Source organism: Cucumis sativus, chromosome 2, assembly GCF_000004075.3.
Source record: "Cucumis sativus cultivar 9930 chromosome 2, Cucumber_9930_V3, whole genome shotgun sequence".
In the NCBI taxonomy this organism is placed as follows: Eukaryota; Viridiplantae; Streptophyta; class Magnoliopsida; order Cucurbitales; family Cucurbitaceae; genus Cucumis; species Cucumis sativus.
In genome coordinates, this window is record NC_026656.2 from 194,373 (window position 1) to 219,588 (window position 25,216).

Genomic DNA, 25,216 nt, shown 5'->3' on the forward strand with positions numbered 1-25,216 from the left:
AGATAACACACGATTAATATTAAATAGAAATTAGACCTGTTCAAATATTAAAAGCTAATCAGATTATCATCGTAAGACAATTAAACAATATAGAAAATTACTATGATAAAAGAAAAAAAAAAGTAACCCGAAGATAATCAAATGACCGTGTAATTAAAATTGAAAGAAAATATAAGGTACTAAAAAAAACTTCAACTAAGGATGAAAAAAATAAGAGTATAAAGTAATTATATTAAAATCATAAGTAGTCAAATTAAATAATAAAATCGATAAAATTAAAAAGTAAAAAGTGTTCATCGAAATGTAATCAGACGATCATCTAAGAAAACTAACTGAATTTGAATTAAAAAAATAGAAGGTAACTATATGACAATAATAAGGTAGTTAATTAAATGACTATTTGAGTACTTTCTTATTTTGGTTATGCTTTCTATGGTCATTTTTTCGTATTGACATTTGAATGGATCGAAAATGTTCGGTAGATTATAAAAATGAAGGATGGTGAGAAACTACCTAGTAACCCGTAAATAAAACAATCGGATGATAATCACTTTGTAATAAGAAAATTCTTACCGAATGACAAAAAATGGAAGGTAATTATATGACAATATGATTATAATCATAAACTACTAATACTTGACAAAAGCTATACTATCTAAACTAATGAGTAATATAAAAAAAATAATGTAAGGTCATCAAATGACAATTGATATCATTTGCAATTAAATAACAAGCAGATGAAAAATCGAGATCATTAACAATGAACATCAAATAACAATTAAACATCAGTCAAATAACAATCCACATTATTGAAAATTAGTGGTAACTAGATGAGAGTTGGATAACAATCTAATAAGTCGAGTTAGCACATTTTAAACTACAAGTGCATTTTGGTCATTCAATGATTTCAATTAAAAGTAGTACATATAGCAAAAATTTAGGGTTACATTTTTTTAAAATGTCAAAAAACCAAAATCTTAAGGATTATAGCAAACAATTTACCACACACGTGATTTCACTTGGGATCATTTAATAAAAGTTGAGGCATCATTTAATAAAGAGATGGTTTAATAAAAGTTTGGAGATCTATTAGTAAAAATAGTGAGATCTCTTAATAAAATTTGAGATATTAAATAAAATCTAAATCGTTTAACAAGAGTCGGGATATCATGAAGACGGGATCTTGACATGTAACAAATTATAGAAAATGCCCCTGAACATATTATATTTGGTAAAAAAATGACCCTATTATATATATAAGACCGGATTTGTGTTCTTAAAGTTTGGAGTTTAGGGTCTAGAGTATTTATAATTAAGCATCTATGGTCTACACTGTAGTGTTTAGGTTGTCCATGACACATGAAAATGAGCTAGGGATTGAGATTAGTGCTCTTTGACCGTGGATGAAGGTGGCACCCAAAACATTAAAATAAAAGTGACCAATGCTATTTTGACCTCATTTTGGCAATTAATTCTCACTAATGATCCTTTGAAAATTTAAAACCATATTTATTATTTGAAATATGGTAAAAAAAAATTATTTTTTATTTTTTAAAATACTTTTTATCTTATAATAGTGATTTTAATTATTATCAAAATCAACTTCAAACCCATCCTAAAACCCACCCTCACGTTATCTATTATTTAGGTACATTTTGCTATTTTGGAATATGTGGTGTTGTTGGGAATCCAGGACAAAAATGAAAATATATGCAATTCGAAGGGTATAAATATAAATGGTTCTTTCCTTCTATCCGGTTAAATTAAATGGAAAAAAAAAAAGGGAAATAAAGTAATCAGTCGAATTGTTGAAAATTTTCCGGGGAGGGCACGTATTGTGTTTGATGGATTCATGGTCTCTTGACAAGTGGCAGGTAATAGCAAAAATGATATATATACATAATAGCAAAAATGAGAAGAGGATTTGAATCTTGAAAATAAATGATTGAAGATTGACAACCTGCGCCATACATCAAAGCTTAGCTTGGAGTTGAAATTGGTAACTGGTAAGTATTTTTAAGTCTATTGATGAAAAATATAATGGAGAATTATGTATGGAGTTAGTGAAAGGTTTTATTCCTCTTAATCAACAATAATTATTCTCTGTGATAGATTAAATGCTTATAGGATGAATAGAGAAGAGTTGAAATATTTCATGGGTTCGGGTTTGGTTGTGTTTAATTTGTGATTGTGGTTTGATAACTGATTTAGGTACTCAATGTTTATTATTAGCACAGTAAAACTTTTCTCAAACGTGGGTCTTTTTTCATTTGGGTAAAAAATCTAAATAATTTTTCGTCTATTTCTTTCTCTGTCATTCATATCTCAATTATAATTACAATAAGACATTCATTATTTTGTTTTTTTATGTTATCAAGCACATCCTTTTTTTTCTTCTAAAAACGAAGGAACGGAAAATCAGAAACGGTGAATCGAGAACAAGAAACATGAAAGGAGAATGTTATCCGAACCCTTAATAATTTTTTAATTAAAAAAATATAAGCCATCTTTTTAGGTAAAAGAGTTGGATCTAAAGGCATAAGTTTCTTTTCTTTCATTCTCATACGTTTGTATAACTTTAAATGGAGTTTATACATGAAATTTCATTCATAATTAAGTAATGAAAAGGATAAATCTTTGTAGTTTATACATAAGCTGGAGGTAAAGTGGGATCATAATATTCATGATTTAATTTTTTAATTGACCCGTTTGTTGGTGTGTGTAATGAATAAAGATTGGGAGGGTTGGCCATATACCATAAACAAATGGAACACGTCAAGATTGCAAAGAAAGAGTTTGTATTTCGCACACACGTAGCGTAACGAGACATCTGTCATTTGTATTCTGCTTTATGTGAATGATCAAAACTGGCAGAATAATAATGAAGACATCAATTTCTATCACACCACAACAAGAAGACATATATGGAGATTTGTATCAACCAGCACTTATTATCGCAACATGCTTTGCGGTTACCGCTCTGATGCTCTCCCTTTTCCTCATTCTACAGCATCTCAAGTCTTACTCTAATCCTTCGGTAACCACTTTTTTTGTCACCACTCCTTAACTACAAATGTGAGAACTAGGATCTTCATTTAATTACATGACGATGCGTCGTCTAAGATCATATCACACACCTATGACCTATGCATTGCCCTCAGGAACAAAAGTGGATTGTTGCGGTTCTTTTTATGGTTCCTGTATATGCCACCCAGTCGGTGAGTCTTTCAATCCACCCTCATGGTTGCACATATATTTTTAGTCTCTCACATTTCACACAAGTACAACTTGATTAGTTAAAACCAAACTTATGGTTGCACTTACATTTTTAGTCCCTAAACTTTCATACAAGTAAAACTTGATTAGTTAAAGCTCTAGTTGCTGACGATTTTAGTGTTTGTATTCTCTAGTATATATCCAGTTATAAGTCACAATATTATGTAATCCCTGTACTTAAAATTTTGCAACACTAGTAATTTAGTCTCCTATATTATGAAAAAACTACAAAATTAATTGCGATTTTATCCTATAATGACTTTTCCATGCTTCCAAGGTACATGTATAGTCAAAACAAAAAGTATTCCTCGAGCTTGATATAAATATTTTTTTTTGCTACACGTTAATGGCGTTGGGTCGTTTCTGCTTTCCCAGATTATATCTTTATGGAATTCGAGATTTTCCCTTGCATGTGATATCTTACGGAACTGCTACGAAGCCTTCGCCTTGTATTCTTTTGGAAGATATTTGATTGCTAGTCTTGGTAAGCTTCAGGCCTACCCATGTTATTGTGATTTATATATATACACACACACGTCTATTTCCATATACATATATGTAGTATATATATGGAAATATAATTATGGAACACTGTTCTTCGTTTCAAGTAGATTCTCTTCTCTAAGAAAAATACCTAAGTTCATCTTGGCCAACATTTGCGGATCTCACAAATTGTCAAATCATAATGTGATGCATGACATTAGTTTTTCAAGTATTAACAAATTCGCGTACACAAGTGTTGTTCTTTATTCTTCTCCTTTAATTAATTTTTATAAAAACAGTATTGGGTGAGTGGGTGAGTGGTTCTTACAGAACTAGTCGAAACTTGAAACTACATCACATGCATCAAATTATAATATAGTTTAAAACAGTGTTTGGTTGAGTATGGTTCTTAAATAATCAGTTGGATAACCTTTGTTCTAAATAGAGATCCGTTCCATTTTTACTAATTAGAGTACTGACTTTGATGCAAATAAGTAATTTCATTCTAGGAGAATGAAAGCATGCAAAGTGGTCAAGTACGAGGATTTTTTTCCGAGGAGACGTAAGAGTATTGATTTCATCAATTGATCTACTAAATTTAATTGTTTTAATTCTTGAACCAATTAAACACAAAACCTAGATTTTTACTTTTTCTTTCACATAGTTACTACGTCAACACAATCTTAATCTAAATCTTCATACTACAACAACAAGACAATAGACTAAGCATTAAGAACATTCATCCTAAAAAGTATCACAAAGAATTCATCTTCTCGTGGAATATAATAAAATCCTAGTCTAATAGGACTTCTACGAACAGAACCAAAGATAGAATTTTAAAATATATAAAAGAATCAAAGATGCAAAAGGAAAATGAAGGTGGATAATGGATAACACTATTGACTATTCTTCCATTTCTACGGTTTTTTTTTCCAATAATTCTTCAAAACTCTTAATGTTCAATGATTCCTACTATTTATACAGATATACATCGGAAGTAACCATTAACATGCGAAAACAAACAAAAGACTAAGCTGTTGAAAGCACTCACACTTTTGAGTGCTTTCCTGCTCCTGCTCAAACTACAAAATTACATATTACATTTCAAGAAGCCACAAACAATGGCTAACTTCACTCTTTAAGTACAGCAAAAATGAACACTTGGCCTCAAAGGCACGCCTATGCACCGAACAGCCAGAAGATGCATTTAAAGTAAACGTGACAGCATCGATGTACAAGAATAATTTGACTTCCGTGTATGGAGAGGGTGTATGTCTTTGTTTCTTTGAAGATTAGAATACAAGATGGTATCGAGAAAAAAATGCAGTAATTGGTAAAAGACATTCGTCTTGTTTACCAGGAGCCCAGTTGAAATCCACATAATGATAAGAATGTGTTGATGAAATCGATGGTTCCCTTGTGAATATTGAGCTGTTTTTTTTCTAATGGTAAGCCAATAATATTTGATCGAAGCAACATGAATTATCTTTGTTTGTTTGTTGCACAGGGTTTATTGTAGGTCGGGTTGTGGTGAGACTGTATGTAAGACCTGATATAAGTTAAGATCAAGTAAATGCGTGTTACTCTCCAAGGAGATGTTTGACTTGCAAGTTTTACACTTTTATTTTGTTCTTAAATTTCTACAGCCCATTCTAGAGGAATTCAAGCTTAAGAAACCAAAGTTATTAAAATATCGAGTCGTCCACTAATAGTGACAATACTACACTTGGTTTATGTCACATTGCCTAATGGCCTAGTAAGCAGTTCGTTGTACTAATTGCTTCATTTTATGTATAAGCGTGGCATCGAATATACCAAATTAATATATTATGAGTTCTTTATAGCATGCATGCAATTTTTTTTGATGATGCAAGGTGGTGAGAGAAGAGTCATTGAACTACTTGAAAGTGAATCAATAAAACAGCTGGATCAACCTCTAATAGAGGGTGAAGAAAAGAGGTCAAGGTCTCAAAGAACACTGTGGAACTTTCTCCTTAAACCGCATGCTGTTGGAAAAGCTCTGCTCACTATAGAGAAGTTTGGTCTTGTTCAATATGTAGGGCACTGATCTGGAATTCTTTTTCAGCTTGTTCTCGATAATGAGTTTTCTTATGTACATATATTATATGCATTGGTGATTTAGATGATTCTGAAGACAGCAACTGCATTTATAGCATTTATATTGGAGCTTTTTGGAGTTTATGGCGATGGGAAGTTCAAGTGGTCCTACGGGTATGTATTTAAATTTGCACTAATAACCAATGATGATGGTGAATTGAATAGTTTGGTTATGTAACTCTCTACTTTTAAAGCTTATTTTCGAAATGTGATTAAAGCAAGAAATGGACATGTTTTATGTTTAACAAATTTGTAGTGGAATCTATCCCTTATTGAGCAAAATATATCATTCTTACATCTATATCCTCTTGTTATAGTCAACGCCGTTGATATTAGCATTTCTACTGCCTCTGTGCTCATGACCCTTCACGTTTCTACCTTAGTTTTGAAGATTTACATTTGTTTTGCTTCACTTCTGCTTATGCCTTGCTGTATCATGTTTCCCGTAGGTATCCATACATAGCAGTGGTACTCAACTTCAGTCAGATGTGGGCACTATTTTGTCTTGTCCAATTTTATAATGTAACTCACGAGCAACTGAAACCAATAAAGCCACTAGCAAAATTTATTAGTTTCAAAGCCATAGTGTTTGCAACATGGTGGCAAGGTGTAGGTATTGCTCTATTACGTGAACTTGAAGTTCTGCCGAAGGAGGGGAAACTAGAAATTGGACTGCAGGACTTCTTAATTTGCATAGAAGTAATCTGCCTGACTTTGCATTTGGCAGCTAAATTTTCTTCTCAAATTTTGTGTGCCTTGTTTTGTTTATTAAGTATCTAATTCTTTAATTAAACTACTTATGTTCAACTTTGATTAATGTTTTATTCATGGTTTTTGTGTTTTTTTTTTTTTGGATGTGTGCTCTTTCTTTTCGAAGTCCTTATCTTTTCTTATTTTTCTATTGAATTGCAGATGGCTATTGCAGCTGTGGCTCATATATTTGTTTTATCTGCGGAACCGTATCGTTACATACCAGTTTCTGCATGTGGAGTGGCAACCATAGAAACAATCAAAGGAGCGTCGGAGGTCAAAGAAGGAAAAGATAAAAAGTCAGCTCTGGTAGAAAGGATGGAAACCCATGTGGAGGCTCCTGGGACGAGCGTCACTGAGAGTGTCCAGGACATAGTTCTGGAAGGCGGCCAACGAGTAAGTAGCGTCTAGACATATGCTCAAAACAGTTTTTAGCATCTCATGTTTAACACTTACGTAGCAGGTTGTCAAGGATGTTGTATTGACCATAAACCAAGCAATAAGACCAGTGGAGAAAGGCGTGGCCATGATACAAGAGACCCTTCACCAGCGAACGATAGGTTCAGATGAATTAGAGTCAGATGTAGAGGTTGAAGAATACGTGGAAGAAAATGGAAATCTTGTTGGAACTAAAGTTGTCTGAGACTTTTTTTTTTTTTTTTTTTTTTTGCCTTTCAATAGATGAATTATGGATGGATGTAATTTTGATGTTACATGTTCCGTCAGTGTAGTTTTGATGACTGTCATATTCTTTTCAAGCTAAATAAAATGTTTACAATCACTCTTCCAGCGATCTGTATTCATCTCTAAATATAATTACGTGTGATATACGAATTCATAGAGTATACACTACTTAAAAATAGAAGCGAGTTCTCTTGAACTGTGAATAGTAATAAAAAAGAAGGAGCTCTCATTCGAGTCACTTCTTCATAGCCGCACACCACAGTTTTCTGATTGGCTTTCCATCCCGTAACCTTGTGACTAGATCTGCGCAAACAAAATTTCATTCCATGTATCAGGGACGCCTGGTAGACACCAGTGGAGACAATCCTGAACACCGACTTTGGCCGTTATGCTATATTTAGATATATGAGCCTCGTCTCTAAGCTGGGAAAGGGCTGTTATGTCCAAAATCTTAACCCCCGTCCCCTTCACGGCACCTGCAGCACTCTCATCACTTGATTCATCTTGTGATACTTCCTTTCCAATCGACATAGGTCTCGTGTTGTCACAGCTTCCTCCAGTATTCCAATCTCCACCCACAAAGTGTCTTGGTGAAATTGATCGATAGAAAGCTTTCAAGCCCGGATACTTTGGCAGCTGAGAGTTCACCCAGTTGACAATACTATAAACGGTGAAATTCTTGGCACTCCAAATCATTGCGAGTTTCTTGTCATTGTTTGGCTTACCATCCACATGCATCACCCAACGGTTAGCCTTGAGCTTTCCACGATTCCAGTGGTGTCCTGTGTTCAGAACCAACACATCAAATTTATTAATATATCGCTGTAGGAATGCAGGTGGTCGATCCAAATGCATGGCATAATCAGTGCTTCCATCTTTTTCATCCAAGGGCTCCACGTCACATAGGCTAGCTGACCAATAATAGAGTATTGTAGTATTGGTGCTTGGGAATCGATATGCCCACCCGTTAGGGCGTGTGTTACCAGGAGCTAAGATCAAGTTGTATTCTTTCCCCACATCTACAAACTGCTGCTCCTTCCCACCAGTGACCATACACATCAAAGACTGGAATTGTTGGCGTCCCAAGGAGTCTCCAACAAAGGCTAGAGTTTTGTCTTGCATCCTGAATGAAGCAGAATCATAAACATTATAATAGGGTCGTAACTATCTACATTACCATGACACATGAACAAACAAAAAGTAGAAAATAGGGATCGCCTAAGGGCATAGACAAAACTGGAAAAGAATATGCTCGATAATGTCCTAACCTTTGTGATTACTTCTTTTATTTTGTGTAACTTGCTATGATAGATCAGGATTTGGAAATCAAAAGTGTATCATACAAAATACAAATAAACTATCAAGACCAACTTAGGGTGGAATAGAAATAAATCGATAATTAGTGAACTTTAAAGTTAACTGGCCGATATACGAAGTAATATTTTAGGTGGAGATTTGTCATCCCTTTTCTTGAAGTACTTAAGATACAGTTGACCTCCAAAGAGGTTTTCAGCCTACAGAAAATGTGGTCAGCAGCGTTAGAAGCTGGGGTGGTGGTTGGGTTGTGGATTTGTTGAATTGGAAAATAGTTAACCTCAATCTAGATGGTGCAAGAAATAATCTGAAGTTTCTCAAAAGGATACCTTTTCAGAAACTCGGAGCCTTTGAATCTTTCCATTTCACAATTATTTGGTTGCCATCTAAGATTTTCATAGGAAAAATCTGCACGTTGAGTCAGACGACAAGCCCACATGCTAGAAAGCCATTGCTTGCATTCAAACCCAGAATACGAAGGTTGCTTCTCATCTACAACCCATTTTCCTTTGGCATAATTGCAGGCTGCAATTCGTCAGATAAAGTACAAAATCTATTAGTACATGTACACCAAATCGATAAAATCATAAACAAAAGCATGTGGAACTTAAAAGGTATACTCTTATCAATAACATGATCAAAGGCTCAAAGAATATAGCAGAATCATACCATTTTTACAAGACTGGCATAGCAGAGCAGAAAACTGACAAAAAAAAAAAAAGTTTTTGGTAGTGATAACGTAATTTGCTTATGAAACAAACAGTAGAAAAAACTAATTATTTCCCTAAAAAATTTTCGTTAGCCTGTAGGTCTCATTACTGGATTGCAAGTGTTCATAACCCACATATATCATGATAAAAATCTCTTCTGGAGGAAATGTCAAGCCTCTGGTTTATGGAAAAACAGATGGCATATGGAAGGATTTGGTGGGTGACGTCAGGTGTGTGGAGCTTATTTCTACAAGATTTTGGTGTTAATTATTCAAGACATTATGACATTCCAGCAACAATGGTGAATTTCTTCTCAATATGCCTTTCAAAGAAAAAGTTGTTTTTTGTGGTTAGCTAGGGTGTGTGCGGTTTTGTGGGATATTTAGGGTGAGAGGAATGATAGAATTTTTAGAGGAAGAGAGCAGGATTCTAGTGATGTCTGGTCCTTGGTTAGATGCCATGATTATCTTTGGGCTTCCATTTTGAAGCAGTTTTGTAACTATACAATTGGTCATATTTTGCTTGCCTTTTCATAAATGAGGGTTGTCTTTGTAGGGCTTCTTTAGCCCTTCTACCTTTCATTTTATCACAATGAAAGTTGTTTTATCAAATATATATATATATATATATGCATCCCTTATTTTCCAACAAAAGAAAAAATTGAAAATGTGTTAATTAAAGGTTTTCCAAAGTGGCAATTCAATAACTTAATTGACAAGCTGGCTATGGATGATATCTTCAAACCAGCTTAAGGGGGAGTGTTATTATTTATTTATTTCCTTTATTGTTGATATTTTCATTGTATTCAATATATATTTGAGCATTTATTTTTTTCCATATTTGTATTTTCCTACTTTGTATTGGATATTTCTTCTATTTAAGAACTATTTTCTTTCTAAGACAAATAAGAGAGAAAATGCATCTTACACAATACCAATATATTGTATCACAAGGAATGCTTTCCCTGTGTTTTCCTTGTGTCATTATTGGGCTATACGGAGTGCATGTGGACTAAAACCTAACATAAGGCTTCTAAAGGCCTTCACTCGAAGCCCCCTTTCCCTTTTCTCTTTGTTCTAATCATGGATGCTTTATGCATAATGTCATTCATGAGCTTTGGAGGTAAAAATAAAGTAAAAGTGAACTCTTCCTTTGTACCGATGATACGTTAATTTTTTGCCTTGCGTTAGGAGAGAAAATTGTCTTGGTCCATCTCTTAAAAGAAATTTCAAGCCAATGTATCAATTTGTGTTGGCGTACTATATTGAGCATGCATGCCTGCCTGCCTCAACTGGCCTAAAATCTCCGTTGTTTAGTTGGTTAACTCTCCAATACTTGTTTAGAAATGCACAAGGAAGGAAGGAACTCAATATTTCTTTTTCCTTTTTCTCTTTGGGTTTGCGAAAAAAATGGAGAAGGAAAGGAAATTGGATAAATAGAAGAATGGTTTTATTTCCAGAGGAGAAAGATTAACACTCCGTGTAACCATCCTTCCCATGATACCAAGCCCACCCAACGGTATTTCACACTATCATAAACTCCAAGACTTAACAAAGATTTTCGCTACTAGACCACCCACCTAGAGAGTTGAACTTAGGACTATAAGTCCACTCTTATCTGAAACCCAATCCCTTGACACTAAGGTTGCTGCTTGAGGGCAAAGCTCAACAAAATCTCTACAAAAACCAACTCATAATTGAAACCATTCCTTTTCACAGTTGTTGCATGACAATCAATGTGGTATGTGTAAATTCTCCATATTCAAATGTCCATTCTGATATAAGAAACATAGTAGAATTTGTAGAGTGGCAAATAGTAAAGAGTAAATATATTCCACACCTTGATTCTTTTTCAATTTCTCATCTATCGTGCTGATGTTGTAGACTATCGGCAAAACTGAATCAACACTTTCTTCTGCTTGTCTTGAATAATTTTCTTCCACACTTTGTTCTGCTTGACTTGAATAATTTTCTTCTACTGCCTCCTCTATTTTTTCATCAAGTTCTTTTGGTTTTGGTTTTAAAACCTCTTTCTTTATAGGAGCCGTTTTACCTTTAACCACAATTTGGTTATGAATGGTTTCATCTTCTATAATTTCTTTTGGACTTCCTGAGTTCCCATCGTTTCTTAGTTCCACTATCTGTTTGTGTGTAACTTCTCTGGAACCTATATGGTTTCCTGGATGGAAAGTTCGCATTCAAAAATCTTAATTGAAGGGTTACTATGAAATTTACAACATCTAGATGAAACTAGTACATTAAGAATGCTGTTAATAGAATAGCTCAAAGACATAAAGAAAACAAAGCTTCAAGTTCAAAGAAGAAACATGTAAGACTTAAAGGCATGCACCACATAAATAAGGTAAGAAATTTGAATCAGTTTATAATAAGGAATGGAGGCCATAGAAATGTAGTTTGAAATGGCAACACCATAATAGAAAAATGTCTACTAGAAAAGCTCAGCCAAATTTATAGGTTGATTGTTTCATTCAACCATACTATTGCTACAAATAAAAAGTGAGACAAATTTATACTACCAAATTGGTTACAAGGAAAATCACAACTAATCTAGAAAGACCTCCTAGGTACAGTTAACAATAAACTGAATATATTGGAAACAAAAATGTTAGCAACATTGAATTAAAAATATTTACCCTTGTTTTGAGAAGATACTGTGTCCTCTTCATTTGAATAACTATGAGAAGAAGGCCTGCGAGCTTCTTGATTACTTACAGTGTTTTTATCTTCAAAAATGGGAACATATTCACTAGTATGCTCTTGTTGTCCCGAAGGAGAAATACTAACTAGTCTACCTCGATCTGTGATACAAAAGAAAATCAAGAAGCACAATTATGAATATGTACCTAAAGTTCAAAAGTCCTAATTGTGAACAAGGTTATCATGGTTCAAACCATGCCAGCCATTTAGGATATTAAAAATCTCACGAGTTCCCATGCCATGTGTAAATCATGTTGTTCTACAAAGGTGTGCATATATAACCCTGTTGGAATGGTCTATTCCAAGTACGACGGCGCCTCTATTTTGTATTCTAAATTATTCTCTCTCATAATATTGTTCTCCTACCCTACTAATTTAGCTTAAACACTATTAGTGAACCAGGTAAATTTGTGTATGTATTCTTTATTGTTTTACGTTTTTCTGTTTTCTTTATTTGGCAATTTCATAACAAAGACTAACACCAATTGTTATCAACGTACTCATATGCTAAAAACATGATAAGTTTTCTAAGAATTTTCAAGTTTAGAGAAAGGGCTAATATCTCTTGCAAATAAACATGTGAAATGATTACTCGTCCAGTTGGATGAAAAGCGATGTCTTCAGAATTTCATAAATCGTGTAAGAACTCATCTTGATTGGGAGATACAATATTGTACAATGGCTGATTTTGCTATGTTATAATTATACGAAATTTCAGCTCCGTAGAAAACTCCTTGACACTTTGGCACCACGAATAAGTCTAATGCAACGGGAATTATTAGCAAACCATACCTAGAGACAACTGCAACCGAGTCTGAGGTGGAGGGATGGTATTAAGAAGTGGTGTTTTCTCCCATGTCAACATAATAATAACCGTGCACATCAAAGCAATGGTTACAAGAGATAACTCTTTACCCCTTAGTCCATAAAAGCCCTTCTTCATCCTACATTTGAGTAGCAAGCGTGTTAATATTTTATCAAAATGTTCTTGGAAGAATGAGTCGGCAGGTAAAATAAACATATAGAGAACGAAAAGATAACCGGTGCTCAAGTGGCAATTACACACACAATCGATTACTAGTACATTGGGACTACAAGATACTGGACAATTTGAGGATTTTCCAAGGGCATAACATCTACGATCTGTGACGTAAGTGCAACGAATAGCAGTGGAATGCCCAATAATTGAAGGATTTGAGTTGTGACTACAAATAAATGTTGCACATTCCCACCAGTAACAAGATACATGGTTTGAATAAAATCTCAAGTTGCTTCTCTCGAATCTTAATGGAAAATAAGAAAAACAGTAGGGGTTAAATTAGCAAGCATGATTTAGGTTCTCAATCATGTGGAAAATTATTTTAGTAGCAAATAGCAGTGTAGTTAGGGCGGGAACGAAATTAACATCCTCGTGTAGCAACGTTGGAAGTATTGTAGAGATTTCAGGCTCGGACCAAAGATCTCCATCGGAGTATAGAGAAATTGTGAAATTTCATGCGAGTAGCCAAGAGACAACTGTATCGCAGAAACAGAAAAACAATGAGAAGACAATACCTTACAGATTAGATATCAAGGCTGCATTGGAGACGATTTGCAGAAAACAAATGTAGTTAGAAGGAAAAACGGGGTCGAGATCGAATGACAAATTTCGGATTTACAATCAATCAATCGGTGGAACATGTGACGAAAGAAAAAAAAAAGGAGGGAGAATGAGAAAAACAAAGAAGAGCAGAGAACAAGAAGGGAAGGGAAGAGCTATAAATAGAAGTATAGAATTATAAATGTGAAGGGAAAAAGGAGGAGCAAAACTAAGGTGCAACAGCATCGACACGTGTGGCTCATCTTGGTGCTGGCCATGTTTCAATCATGTTTTCACTTCTTCATCTTCCAAATTTTTCTTTATAATTCTATAGAAAATAAATAAATACCATTTTAGATCTAACATTTTAGGAATAGATGTGTTTGGTTAATTTAGTTCCAAGTTTCCAGTGATAGGTTTAAAAGGTCATTTTCAGTTAAAATAACATTTTATATGAATAATAATTAATTATATAATAAACAAAATTTTAATTCATAAATATAGCCAAACTTATTTATTGATAGACTTTGTTTATCAATAATATATCAGTATTTGTAATATAGTCTACTAGTGATGTAGTGATATATTCCTGTCGTTGATATACTTTAACGAATTTTGCTATATTTGCAATATTTTAAAAATGTTGTTACTTAATTATTTTGAATCTAATAGTTATATTTTTAATTGTCCCTTACGTTAATATACAAGTTTAAGGGGCGTGAGTTTGAAATTAGGGGACGTCAACCAATGTTTGGACACTTGGAATAAAACTCATGCAATTAAGAATCTAAACCCATGAGTTTTATTTTTTTTTATTGTATGTCGTATGTTTTAGAAAAAAATATAGTTCAAGCTTTTGCCAGTCAATGATAATTGATAAATGTTTGAAATAGGCATTGACCAACTTCACGATCAACCATGATGGTCGATCGTGATTGATCGACGGTCATTATGATTGATCATTTTAACTATTGGTTCCAAATTGCTGCATCTGAATTGTCTTGACCATTGATTATCGAACGCGTTGATCGTTGTTGATATACAACTTTGGACGTTACTGTCATCAGGTGAGCATCTCGATCAACAACGGCCGATCGTTGTCACTAACTATCCATGTCGTGTCTATTGACAAGGAGTCGTAGTGTTGGTCAATGACCAATAGCCATGACCCTTGACGAGAGATGGTCATGATGTTGGCAACCAGTCATCTTAAACATTGACGACTATTGACTGTCTTCAACACTGATCAATGACCATCTTCATCGATGTTTCCTACATTATTTCTAATGGTTTTGAATAGTAAAGTTTATTCAAGTTATGTTTTCTTTTTTTTAATTCAATCTATAAAACTTATCGATCAACTCCAAACACCACCTTCGTGATCATTGTCAACTACCAACTCTAATGCAAAGCTTTAAAATTTAAATCTTTAAAAGCATTTTTCTAAAGTCATTATAAATACGTTTTTGGTTTAGTCACAATAACATTTTTTAAACAATTTTTCTTTTCATTCTTCCATTATATTTTATTTTGATTTTTTTAATAAATTATTATTATTAGATCGTATTTTTTAAATGATGTATCTCTCATTTTGTTTAAAATTAACTTTTAATTTATTTTAGGAGATTTGGTTTATTTTGTTTTATTTTTGTATATGTCAAACTGGATGACCTATCCATTACAATTGAATATAAATCAAATACCAATGTGTTGCCAAAATGTTTAGTGAACATTGTAAATATACATCACATATACTATGATTTATTTTTAGTTTAATAACATTTTACATTTTTTTTTGTCATCAATCGATTTAATAAAAATACCTAGGATCTATTTAGATTGACTTAAGATTTTTTTTTTTAATTCATTATTATTTAAACTATTTTGATGAAAGTGGTTTAAAATACATTACATACCTAATATTGCATTTAAAAAACATGTACGTTTGTAATTCCAACGAGGTGTTTGGGGAAAGAAAAGAAAAATGGGAGAAATGAATAAGAAAATGGGGGATTATGAAAAGGAAAATAATTATTTATAATCGTTGATTGGAAGAACGATTAAGTAGAGAATTATGAGAGCTTATTTATAATCATTGTTTGGGTAATGAATAAGCAAGATGATTATGAAATATTATTTATAATATTTGTTTGGGGATGGATTATGATACAATTTTTTTTATTTATTTGTGAAAGAAAACTGTACGAAAAAAACTAGATTTTTTTTACATGAGTATGAAATTTTTGTTCTTTTTGTGAACCCAATACAAAATGGAAAATGCGATAAGTATTTACGTAAACTTTTGTTTGTTGTTTGTACCCTAAACCTTTATAACAAAAAAGTGTATTCAAATTCATTTTTTAGCTAACTTCCAAATATATCCAGAATTTGTATTTTTTTTATTTTTGTATTGTTTTTTTACTTGTAATGTATATCCAATACACTTACAGAAGTTAAGTTTTATTTTTTAATAATTTACATAGTAGATTTTTCTTATTTTTTTACATTAAATCAAATATACAAAACAAATTGTACTAATTTATTTGCTTTGCATAAAATATGTTTTTGAAATTTGTACTCCAAATCCAATTCAGAAACCAATTGTATTATTTATTTATTTTATTGGTCTTTAATTCGTATTTGATAAGTAAATTCAATATATTAAAAATATGTTTTTTTGTTGCATTTTCAAATGTTTCGAGAAGAAATAAGTGAGAAAATTATAACAAAAAAAAGGTTTATTATTATTATAATTCGTACTCTTGTATTTTCTTTTAAAAAGTTGTATAGTAAATCCAATCCTGCAAAATGTTATTTTTTCCAATTTTTACGGTTGCCTCTCTTTGCAAATTTTTGCCCGTTCTAATGTTATTCCTTTTCATTTTAAAACTTTGAAATCATGGCAACATTTAATTCAGGATTCATTTTCATTTCTACATTTAAAAAACATAAAATACAAAAAAAGAAAAAGAAAAAAAAAAGATCTCATTAGAAAATTCATTTGAAATTCACATAATCGTGGAAACAAAAAACTGACTAAAATATTGAAAAATGAGTAGAATCTCGATCTGGATGGATCTAGAGATGGGACGAGAAAAACTATTTGAAAGAGTTTTAAAAATGGTGTTTGTGCTATTTCTGGCCATTTACCAACTTTTTGCTTTTTGAGTATTTTATACCATTTTCCGACGGTGCACAAGGGAAGGGGCAGAAAGAAAAAAATCGCCGTAGGTGAACATTGTTTGAAGATTCAGGCAGGTAGAAATGAAGAAGTCATCACTTCCATTGCTGAGTAATAACCGTCCAGAAAAGCACAAATATAGCAAGGAATCCTTGACGAAGCTCTTAAGGTGGCATTTTGGACATTCCGAGTTTAGGGGAAAGCAACTGGAAACCATTGAAGCTGTTTTATCAGGTAAATACTTCAGCTGAATCTGAAATAAATAAATAAAAAAACGTAGGGAAAAGAATCGTTATTTTGATTGGCATATACCAAGAAAACTTACTTTCAGAGCCAGGACTAGGAGAACGAATTGAGACTTTGTTGTATTTCTACTTTATACTATTGATTCACCTTGTTTCCAACTGTAGCTCGCAGATATAACATGCTGTATGTTCATTATTGTTGTGAAAACATTGTATATGGGTTTTGTTAGCTCTTTATTGTTCTTTCTTGCTTAGGAAAAGATTGTTTCTGTCTCATGCCCACTGGGGGAGGGAAGTCAGTGTGTTACCAGATTCCTGCTCTAGCTTCAAATGGAATGGTGCTTGTTGTTTGTCCTTTAATAGGTGAATGCTATTCAGTTTCTTTATTTACAGTTTGGACGATTTTAACTACCAAAATGTTTTTTTGTATAAGATAATTCTCCCTGCTCTTGCCTAAATCATCAAGTATTCGCTTGCAGCATTGATGGTAAGCATCGAAGTGTTTGTTTCTTGTTCCCTTTCTGACAATTGTGTTTCTCGGTTTGTAATTCTTTGACAATTTCCACAACGCTGATCGCACTATATCAGGAAAACCAAGTGATGGCCTTGAAGGAAAAGGGAATTTCTGCTGAATATTTATCCTCGACTCAGTCAACACAGGCCAAAAATAAAGTGAATCATCTCCTAATCATACTTGTATTATGATGTCTGCTTTGACGACACTCATTATTCCTCAAAATTATTATTATTTTTTTAAAAAGCAAATCTATATTATTATTATTTTCTTTGTAAATATTTTAAGAAGTTTTGACATTTAAATTAATTTTCCTATTCTTACTACTCATCTGTATGGGTAGGTATCATCAGTCTTTCTAAAGCAATACCAAAATTAGCTGTATTCTACTTGCACGAGGTTGTTTAAAGTTATTTTTAGATTACAAACTTATTGTTATTCCATCACCTTGCTATTTTTCAACCTTGTCTGTGAAGAAAGTTTCATCATGGTCTTAAATATTTTTTGCATGTAATAGAATAGAAGAGCAGGAAGATGCCTTTGTTTCCGTTCTCCTTATTGTGGAAATCTTTTGTTGTTCATAAGCTCGTCCTCTCATCTTTCATAATTTCTGTTTACTTGATACAAACATTACTTACCCAGAAACAATGCGTGTAACAATCTTCTTCATCCAGATTCACGAAGATCTCAATTCTAGTAAACCTACTTTAAGGCTTCTCTATGTTACGCCTGAATTAATTGCAACATCAGGATTCATGGCAAAATTGATGAAAATTTATTCTAGAGGATTACTAAATCTGATTGCTATAGACGAGGTGAACTATATTCTTGTATTATGTGTGAACGCCGCGTTTTATCTTTTTCAATCACACCTTCATCTTCATTTTAATGCAATTTTCAGGCTCATTGTATTTCAACATGGGGCCATGACTTCAGGTTTGTGATAGTCATAGAGGAGATAATCAATTGTTGTCTTATAGTAATAGACTGTAATACTGACCTCTTTTTTATATTAGAGTACCGTTTCCATTTTTCTTCGTTTTCTCACCGGGTCACTCTTTGTTTTACTCTCTCTACTTTTGTGATATACCATTAAATATCAAGTTGACCAAAGCTATTGATCCTCTATACTTGTCCTATGTCAATTTAGTGCTCATCTTATTCGTAACATATGCCAATCTTGTTGCTTATGAAGGAACTTTGTTTTTCCTTCTCATCTTCTTTTTCGTTTTTTTTGGGTGGGTGGGGGAGTTTGCTTATGTAGTTTTGGTGATGTCTCCTCACTAATCACTTTTATTGCCCTTTTATGTTTTGACACAGGCCTAGCTACCGCAAGCTTTCCTCTTTGAGGAGTCAACTTCCTAATATTCCTATACTGGCTTTGACGGCTACTGCTGTTCCTAAGTGAGTTATTATCACCCTTTCACTTTAAATTTTTTTGTGGGCATCATACACTTGGTTTGAGCATACCAATCCTTTTGTCAAGTTATTATAGTTCTTAACCTTGTATTAAAATTTAAACCATCTTTTGCTTTTTTGAGTAATTTTGTCAATTGTTATCCTTTGCACGTTCATGAGATGGACTTCAGGTCTCTTTTTCTCTCACTAGCAAAAATTTGATGTATGTTCCTATGCTGATGGTGTTCTTATGAAGAGAAAGTTCTACACTTATAGTGCACAATTCAGTTGGATATGAATTTTTTTCTCTGAAAGATTCTGCAAGCGAGCATATCTCTCTGAATATCCTACTGTTCATTTTTTCATAGTCTTGTCACTATATTGGCGACAGTTTGTTGAGATTTTCCCCTCACTTTCTAGTTTCTATATGGATGGTAGAAGTCAGTGACATGTAGATACTGATTTTAAAATTCCGAGAGATTAAATCCTGGTTTTTTCTTTGTTTCCGCAGAGTGCAGAAAGATGTGATAATATCCTTGGGCTTGGAAAACCCTCTAGTTCTTAAGTCTTCATTTAATCGTCCTAACATATATTATGAAGGTTTGTCCTGGTGGCTCAACTTCGAGTGTATGTCCCCCCGCTCAATTTACATGTTGCAGCATTAGAAAATTGGGATGAACTAATTGAATATCCTCTGTTCTATACGATCTCATATTGGTGCCCCTCATCAGTCATACAAAATAAAGAACTTGATCTTATTTTCTCCTCCAATGGCTAGGCTGTTGATACCCTGGATGATGTGCTCCCTGTCACATTTCTCATGCTGTCCCAGGAAACCTAATATGATTTTTTGGACCATTTTTTTTTCTTTATTTTTAATGTAGTAGGCTTAGAATAGATTAGGGTATCTTGATCAACTCCATCTTTGATTAGGATTAGGATTTGTTAGGATTATGATTATTTTCTTGGGTTTAATAGGGATGAAATTACCTTTTTTGATTAATTAGGATTAAGATTAGTTTACTTCCCAATTCTCTATAGATGGAGGAATTATCTTCTTGTATTGATAACTTTTGATTCATAATAAAGACTTCGATTTGATTCTTAGAGGGAGTTCTCAATTTATCTCTTAGGCTATATCAATTTTGCATCTCTAATTCAAAATTATATTGAGCTAAAATTAGGTTTTAGTTGGCTCGTGTAAACTTCAGCGGTCTATCTCTAGGATGCATTGGCTGTTTGCTAGTACGTTTCATGGTTTGCATGCTAACATGAAAGTTCATGTTGTCATAGGTTCGGTAAATTTACAGTTGCATTTGAGTGAAAATTAATTATGCAGTTCGATACAAAGATCTTTTGGATGATCCACTTGCCGATTTGTGTAATCAACTGAAATCTAGTGGAGATGTTTGTGCAATCATCTATTGCCTAGAGCGTGCAATGTGCGATCAATTGTCAGTTTATCTAGCAAAATATGGCATTTCATGCGCTGGTAAGAAAAGATTTCTGCTCTTGGAATTGGATCTTCAGCACTCAGAGTTTTATTTGTTCAAATATTTACATGTTGATCGTCTGTTGGTTTTCAGCTTATCATGCGGGTTTGAAGAATGAGTTGAGGAAGTCTGTTTTAGAGGATTGGATAAGCTCTAGGATACAAGTTGTTGTGGCCACAGTAGCTTTTGGGTATAGTTCTTGATAAATCTTTATCCTCATTTAACCTCAATAGTCAGACTTGGTGTATTTTCTTTTTTAACATAAATGTCTTGAAAATTTTGTATTTGACCCTCAAACTGAAATATAATTTATACTGCACTTGATGTCATCGAGTATGTTCTATAAGCCAAACCATTAGAAGGTGAGAAAGATGTGATAAGCATGGCATTATAATTCGGTCTCACTCTTTTGAGGATTTAAATTAAATAGGTACTGTACTGTTTGTATGTTTTAAAACTATGATGTACCTTACGTTGTAATTTTGTCTTTCACTATGTCCTTTTGCCTAGAGCCACTCTGGTGCTTGCACAATTACTGAATTGGCGGTACTCCTTTCAGGATGGTAAGTATTTACTTGATTTTCTTTAAGTAAAAATTTGGACATGTGTGCTCTTGTTTTGTGCAGTACAGGAGGAGCATTAATTTTGCTAATTCCATGTTGTTGTGTTACGTAGGGTATAGATAGGAAAGATGTCAGGGTTGTTTGCCATTTCAATATTCCAAAGTCAATGGAAGCTTTTTATCAAGAGTCAGGTAGAGCTGGCCGTGATCAATTACCCTCTAAAAGTTTGTTATACTATGGAATTGAAGACCGCAGAAGAATGGTTAATTTCTGAACTGGAACTTGCTGTTCTCTTCTCTCTTTAGGCTGCATTTGATTTCACATCATCTATTTATTCATTTAACATTTTTTTCATTTTCGCAGGAATTTATTCTAAGAAATAGGTCCAGTGCTGATAAGAAGATCCTACCATCCTCAAGCTCCCAAGAAAAGCAACCGGAGAAGTCCTTAACCGACTTTACTCAGGTGATTTTCTTCTTCTTTTGTAATTTGCAATGATATTTTTTGCCATTATTTTGATGTCCTGGCACAACTGAATGCAGATGGTTGAGTATTGTGAGGGCTCCAGATGTCGCAGGAAGCAAATTCTTGAGAGCTTTGGGGAACAGGTAGGAGGAAGGTGTTAGGTCTTCAATTTATTCCAATATATGTAAGGGTAAGAAAGCAATTGCTCATGTTAGCGAGAGTGGGACGTCCATGTAAGATGGTGGGGGACCACAGTTAGTTACGTGTGTGGGAGGGTTTATTTTGCATATTCATTCTCGAGAGAGAAGTCTCAGCCTTCCTAGAGGTTGAGGAGTCTGTACTTTGCCCTAGGGCAAGTTTCTTTCACTGAATAAGAATATCGAAAGCTAGATGCCTTTCAGAAGGTCTATTTGTACAATTGGTGTCTGTTTTCTTTTCAACTCTTGAATATTGTCCCAAAAGCTAATAAATGTTTATGTAACTGTTGGATAGGTTCCTGCATCCATATGTAGTAGATCATGTGATGCCTGCAAACACCCAAATATCATTGCTGCCTATTTGGAGGAGCTTACTACTTCTGCTGTTAGGCGAAATAATTCATCTTCCAGAATTTTTGTTAGCAGGTGCTTGTCTTAAAATAGTTTAAAATTTTTAAAATGTTTAAAATTTATTATTGAAAAGGCTAGCTGTAAATCTTATAGGCCACATATTTATTGAAGTAAAATATCTTATTACTTTCTTCATTTTGTTGTACAGTTAGGTGGATGATTAGTAGATATTCGTGAGCAGGTTAAAAAATACAAACACACTTATTTTAGAAGCTTTATGCATTTTGAAGTGTTTGGAAACATAAGGAGTGCCTAAGATTGATGATCAACAAGTTTCTTACTACAGATCCTTTTCCTTGTCATTTGCTTGAATTTGTTATGTCCCTGGATTTAGACATAGTGGTAATTCCCAGACATTCGTCTGATGGGAGTGTTTGTTGTTGGAATGGTGATTATGAATAAAGTTAGGGAAGCTAGCCAGGTTAGGAGATACTGGTTAAGTATTCCAAGTAGCCTGGAATTGGAGAGTTTAATCATCCTTATTTTTAATCTTTTGTTTATCTAAATACAAATATCAGCTTGGTTCATATCGTCATCAAATTTCTCATTTCAAGATTTTGGACCGTAGACGGTTAATGGACGTTGTTACTATCCTAAATGAGCATCGATATCTTGTACTAAATGTTGTCTCAAATCCTTCATTTAGTTACTTTTAAGTCTTCTTTTGAGTACAACAAATAAGTGAGTATGAGGATTTGAACCTTTAATTTTTTTAAAAAATATGTTGACCATTGAACTATGCACAATGGGCTCTCACTGACTCAGAATTGTTTTCATGTATTGATAAAAACCAGATCGAATACAGACGATGAAGATGAGTTTTCTGAATTTTGGAATCTCAAGGATGAAGCAAGTGAATCTGGAGAAGATATATCAAATTCTGATGGTACAAATCCTTTTAATGGACTCGATTGCTCTTCTTCTCTTCCAGCCACGTAGCTTCATTTGTATATAATTTGGTGGGTTGGGTTTGGATATTTATTTTATTAATGCATATTTTTAGTTTAAATTTTCGCAAATTGTCAGATGATACTGAGGTTGTCAAAAGCCTAACTGGGATGAAGTCTCTAAAGAAATCAGGACTAAATGAAAAGATGGCACTTCTAGAGCGTGCAGAAGCAAACTATTACCAGAACAAGATTTCAGTTAAACAGGTTTGGTTTGATCGTTTCTTTTTTCCCCTGATTTTTTTTGGGAAACAGAAATGTTTCTCCATTGAATTAATGAAATGAGATTAAATGCCCATTTGAATTAACTTAAGGAAAAAAATGTTTTTCAAAAAACTTGTTTTTGTTTAAACACTTCTGACAAAATTAGTATTTAGGATTTCAGCATTATTCCTCTCTGATACCATATTGAAAGTAACGACAAAAAACTAACACAAGATTTATGTGGAAACCCTAGTATAAGGTGAAAGGCCACGGGAGAGAGTTTTCTTATTATTTACTTATACAATAAATAATTCAAGGGGGAAATTTAAAAGGCAACAAGAGCCTAATCGAAAAAGGAAAGAATAATTAGGGTAACATAAATTACAAAACTACCCTTAGGCTCTCAACATTCAACAAACCCACTAATTCTAAGAAAAAGTTTAGGGCCTATTCAGAACAGAATCGAAAGTTCAAGGACCTTTGAATATTTTTCTTTTAAGGATTTGGTACCTATTGAACACAATATTGAAAATTTAGGGACTTCTAGACATTTTTCGAAGTTAGAGATCAAATAGATAAAACCTTGAAAGTTCACAATTTGTAATTGGTCATAACTTTTAATGTGCTTTTTATAAGTATGTCTTTTTGTGTATATTCTCTTGTGAGAGTTTCTGTTACATGTTGGGAGATCGATTGTATTTACTTTATCGTGATTATTAGTAGATATTCATGTTGGAGTCTCCTAGTACGCTTTTTTTTTCTGATGGACTATATACTTCATGGCAGAATGATAAACATGACAAGAATAGTGTATCTACATCACTTAGGAAAGCTAGCAGGGAGAGATTAGAGAATTCTCTAGAGCAGGCTCAGCAACGGCTTGGGAGCACCAAGTAAGTTATCATGCTTTTTTCGCTGGCGGAGCTTTTAGTATTTCTTCATTGAATTTCAAGTAGCAATAAAACGTCCGTTGCCTTTCTGATTTTACTTAGACGCTCATTTTCTTGAGATAATCAGTTGGCAGATTTTCATTTTGTGTCATGTCCACCAATTGAACAGTGGACAACAATATCACTAACAGCGTTGTTGGTGCCATTTATCGACAATAAATTCCATGCATTTCTCCTGGTAACTAAACTAGTTCACTCCTCAGTGACACAGGAGCGTGCATGCTCGTATTATGGATTTTAGTTCTGCAAACTTGTACAGTTATACATGATTTAAAAATTTTCATCTGGATTGGAATTCTTTCAGGATTGAAGTGGAAAGATATGCTTGTTTTCTTGAGCATGAGTGCTACGAGAAGTATGGAAGAACAGGGAAATCATTCTATTATTCACAAGTTGCTAGTACAGTGCGGTGGCTGTGGACAGCAAGTTCTACAGAGTTGACCAATCGGCTTAGCATCGCTGATAACCCTTCTTCAGAGAAGAATAGAGAACTTCCTGCATTGCCATCTCCATCCCCAGTGTTGGATCTCGCGAAGTTAGCAATGAAAAATGAAGAATTTTGTAGCAGCAACCTAGTTTTGGAAACTTCAGCGACTAATGTGGCAGAGCGAAAGGCTTCCCCTGCAGTTTCTTTGCCTTCAATTCCTTCCTTCTCAGAATTTGTTAATGGTATAAAGGAAGAGGCGAATCAATCAAATAAATCACATGGGCACTCGCTCGACAGAGATGAAAAGGATCCAGTGAAGAAGGCAAGGTTGGGGTAGACTTTCTTGTCTCCAAAAATTTTCTTTTGTTTTGTTATTGTTTTCTTGGGCCAACCATGAAGAACAGAACTCGAATGATATGCACATGATAGGGATATGGTTGTTACTTATTGTAAATCGTTAAAATTGAAGAGGTTTTGCTTGGAAACACTTCTGAATCTGTTCTATAGTACTCCAAGATGGCGGAATTGGATTCTGTTAGTTTGATCCAGGTTTTCTTAATGACACCTGATTCACAATTTGGAGTTAGGGG

General features: G+C 33.6%; 3 protein-coding genes across 7 annotated transcripts; 2 read left to right on the forward strand and 1 right to left on the reverse strand.

Annotated features, from left to right (window-relative positions):
- Window positions 1–1,805: 1,805 nt before the first annotated feature.
- LOC101215675 (protein LAZ1 homolog 2) lies at window positions 1,806–7,416 on the forward strand. Of its 3 annotated transcripts, none has more exons than XM_031880919.1 (9): window positions 1,806–2,006; window positions 2,735–3,075; window positions 3,162–3,218; window positions 3,652–3,760; window positions 5,634–5,815; window positions 5,903–5,991; window positions 6,327–6,576; window positions 6,790–7,023; window positions 7,091–7,416. In XM_031880919.1, the coding sequence occupies exons 3-9, from the start codon at window positions 3,192–3,194 to the stop codon at window positions 7,268–7,270; spliced, it is 1,071 nt and encodes a 356-aa protein (XP_031736779.1). In that variant the 5' UTR covers window positions 1,806–2,006; window positions 2,735–3,075; window positions 3,162–3,191; the 3' UTR covers window positions 7,271–7,416. The 3 variants fall into 3 exon arrangements, with proteins under 3 accessions (XP_031736779.1, XP_011648574.1, XP_004141180.1); XM_011650272.2 differs by having other exon boundaries at window positions 2,735–3,037; XM_004141132.3 differs by having other exon boundaries at window positions 2,875–3,037.
- On the reverse strand, window positions 7,356–13,812 carry LOC101210180 (protein trichome birefringence-like 16). 2 transcript variants are annotated; one of them, XM_004141027.3, is made up of 6 exons: window positions 13,607–13,810; window positions 12,845–12,996; window positions 11,989–12,153; window positions 11,175–11,513; window positions 8,955–9,150; window positions 7,356–8,434 (listed from the first exon to the last, which is right to left on the reverse strand). In XM_004141027.3, exons 2-6 carry the CDS (start codon window positions 12,993–12,995, stop codon window positions 7,609–7,611), a joined length of 1,677 nt encoding a protein of 558 aa, XP_004141075.1. In that variant the 5' UTR covers window position 12,996; window positions 13,607–13,810; the 3' UTR covers window positions 7,356–7,608. The 2 variants fall into 2 exon arrangements, with proteins under 2 accessions (XP_004141075.1, XP_031736778.1); XM_031880918.1 differs by lacking the exon at window positions 11,175–11,513 and having other exon boundaries at window positions 7,609–8,434; window positions 13,607–13,812.
- Window positions 13,813–16,603: 2,791 nt separating this feature from the next.
- Window positions 16,604–25,202, forward strand: LOC101209930 (ATP-dependent DNA helicase Q-like 3). Of its 2 annotated transcripts, XR_004214463.1 has the most exons (20): window positions 16,604–17,046; window positions 17,313–17,420; window positions 17,537–17,544; window positions 17,646–17,729; window positions 18,246–18,386; window positions 18,473–18,507; window positions 18,892–18,975; window positions 19,481–19,569; window positions 20,309–20,461; window positions 20,556–20,652; window positions 21,022–21,025; window positions 21,138–21,287; window positions 21,389–21,490; window positions 21,568–21,633; window positions 21,983–22,113; window positions 22,893–22,984; window positions 23,125–23,252; window positions 24,036–24,142; window positions 24,267–24,377; window positions 24,504–24,644. XR_004214463.1 is itself a non-coding variant. In XM_004141026.3 (19 exons), exons 1-19 carry the CDS (start codon window positions 16,896–16,898, stop codon window positions 24,961–24,963), a joined length of 2,190 nt encoding a protein of 729 aa, XP_004141074.1. In that variant the 5' UTR covers window positions 16,612–16,895; the 3' UTR covers window positions 24,964–25,202. The 2 variants fall into 2 exon arrangements, 1 of the variants encoding a protein (XP_004141074.1); XM_004141026.3 differs by lacking the exon at window positions 24,267–24,377 and having other exon boundaries at window positions 16,612–17,046; window positions 24,504–25,202.
- Window positions 25,203–25,216: the final 14 nt, after the last annotated feature.

Bases quoted from the DNA above. Each gene is read 5' to 3' on its own strand.
- LOC101215675 (XM_011650272.2), top strand. From the start codon at position 2,858: ATGATCAAAACTGGCAGAATAATAATGAAGACATCAATTTCTATCACA. The intron at 3,761-5,633 runs GTAAGCTTCAGG...TGATGATGCAAG, and splicing joins ATATTTGATTGCTAGTCTTG to GTGGTGAGAGAAGAGTCATT. The intron at 5,992-6,326 runs GTATGTATTTAA...TGTTTCCCGTAG, and splicing joins AAGTTCAAGTGGTCCTACGG to GTATCCATACATAGCAGTGG.
- LOC101209930 (XM_004141026.3), top strand. From the start codon at position 16,896: ATGAAGAAGTCATCACTTCCATTGCTGAGTAATAACCGTCCAGAAAAG. The intron at 17,047-17,312 runs GTAAATACTTCA...TTTCTTGCTTAG, and splicing joins CATTGAAGCTGTTTTATCAG to GAAAAGATTGTTTCTGTCTC. The intron at 22,985-23,124 runs GTACAAATCCTT...GCAAATTGTCAG, and splicing joins AGATATATCAAATTCTGATG to ATGATACTGAGGTTGTCAAA.
- LOC101210180 (XM_004141027.3), bottom strand. From the start codon at position 12,995: ATGAAGAAGGGCTTTTATGGACTAAGGGGTAAAGAGTTATCTCTTGTA. The intron at 12,154-12,844 runs GTATGGTTTGCT...TTTGTATCACAG, and splicing joins TCGGTTGCAGTTGTCTCTAG to ATCGAGGTAGACTAGTTAGT. The intron at 9,151-11,174 runs GTGTGGAATATA...GACGAATTGCAG, and splicing joins GAAATTGAAAAAGAATCAAG to CCTGCAATTATGCCAAAGGA.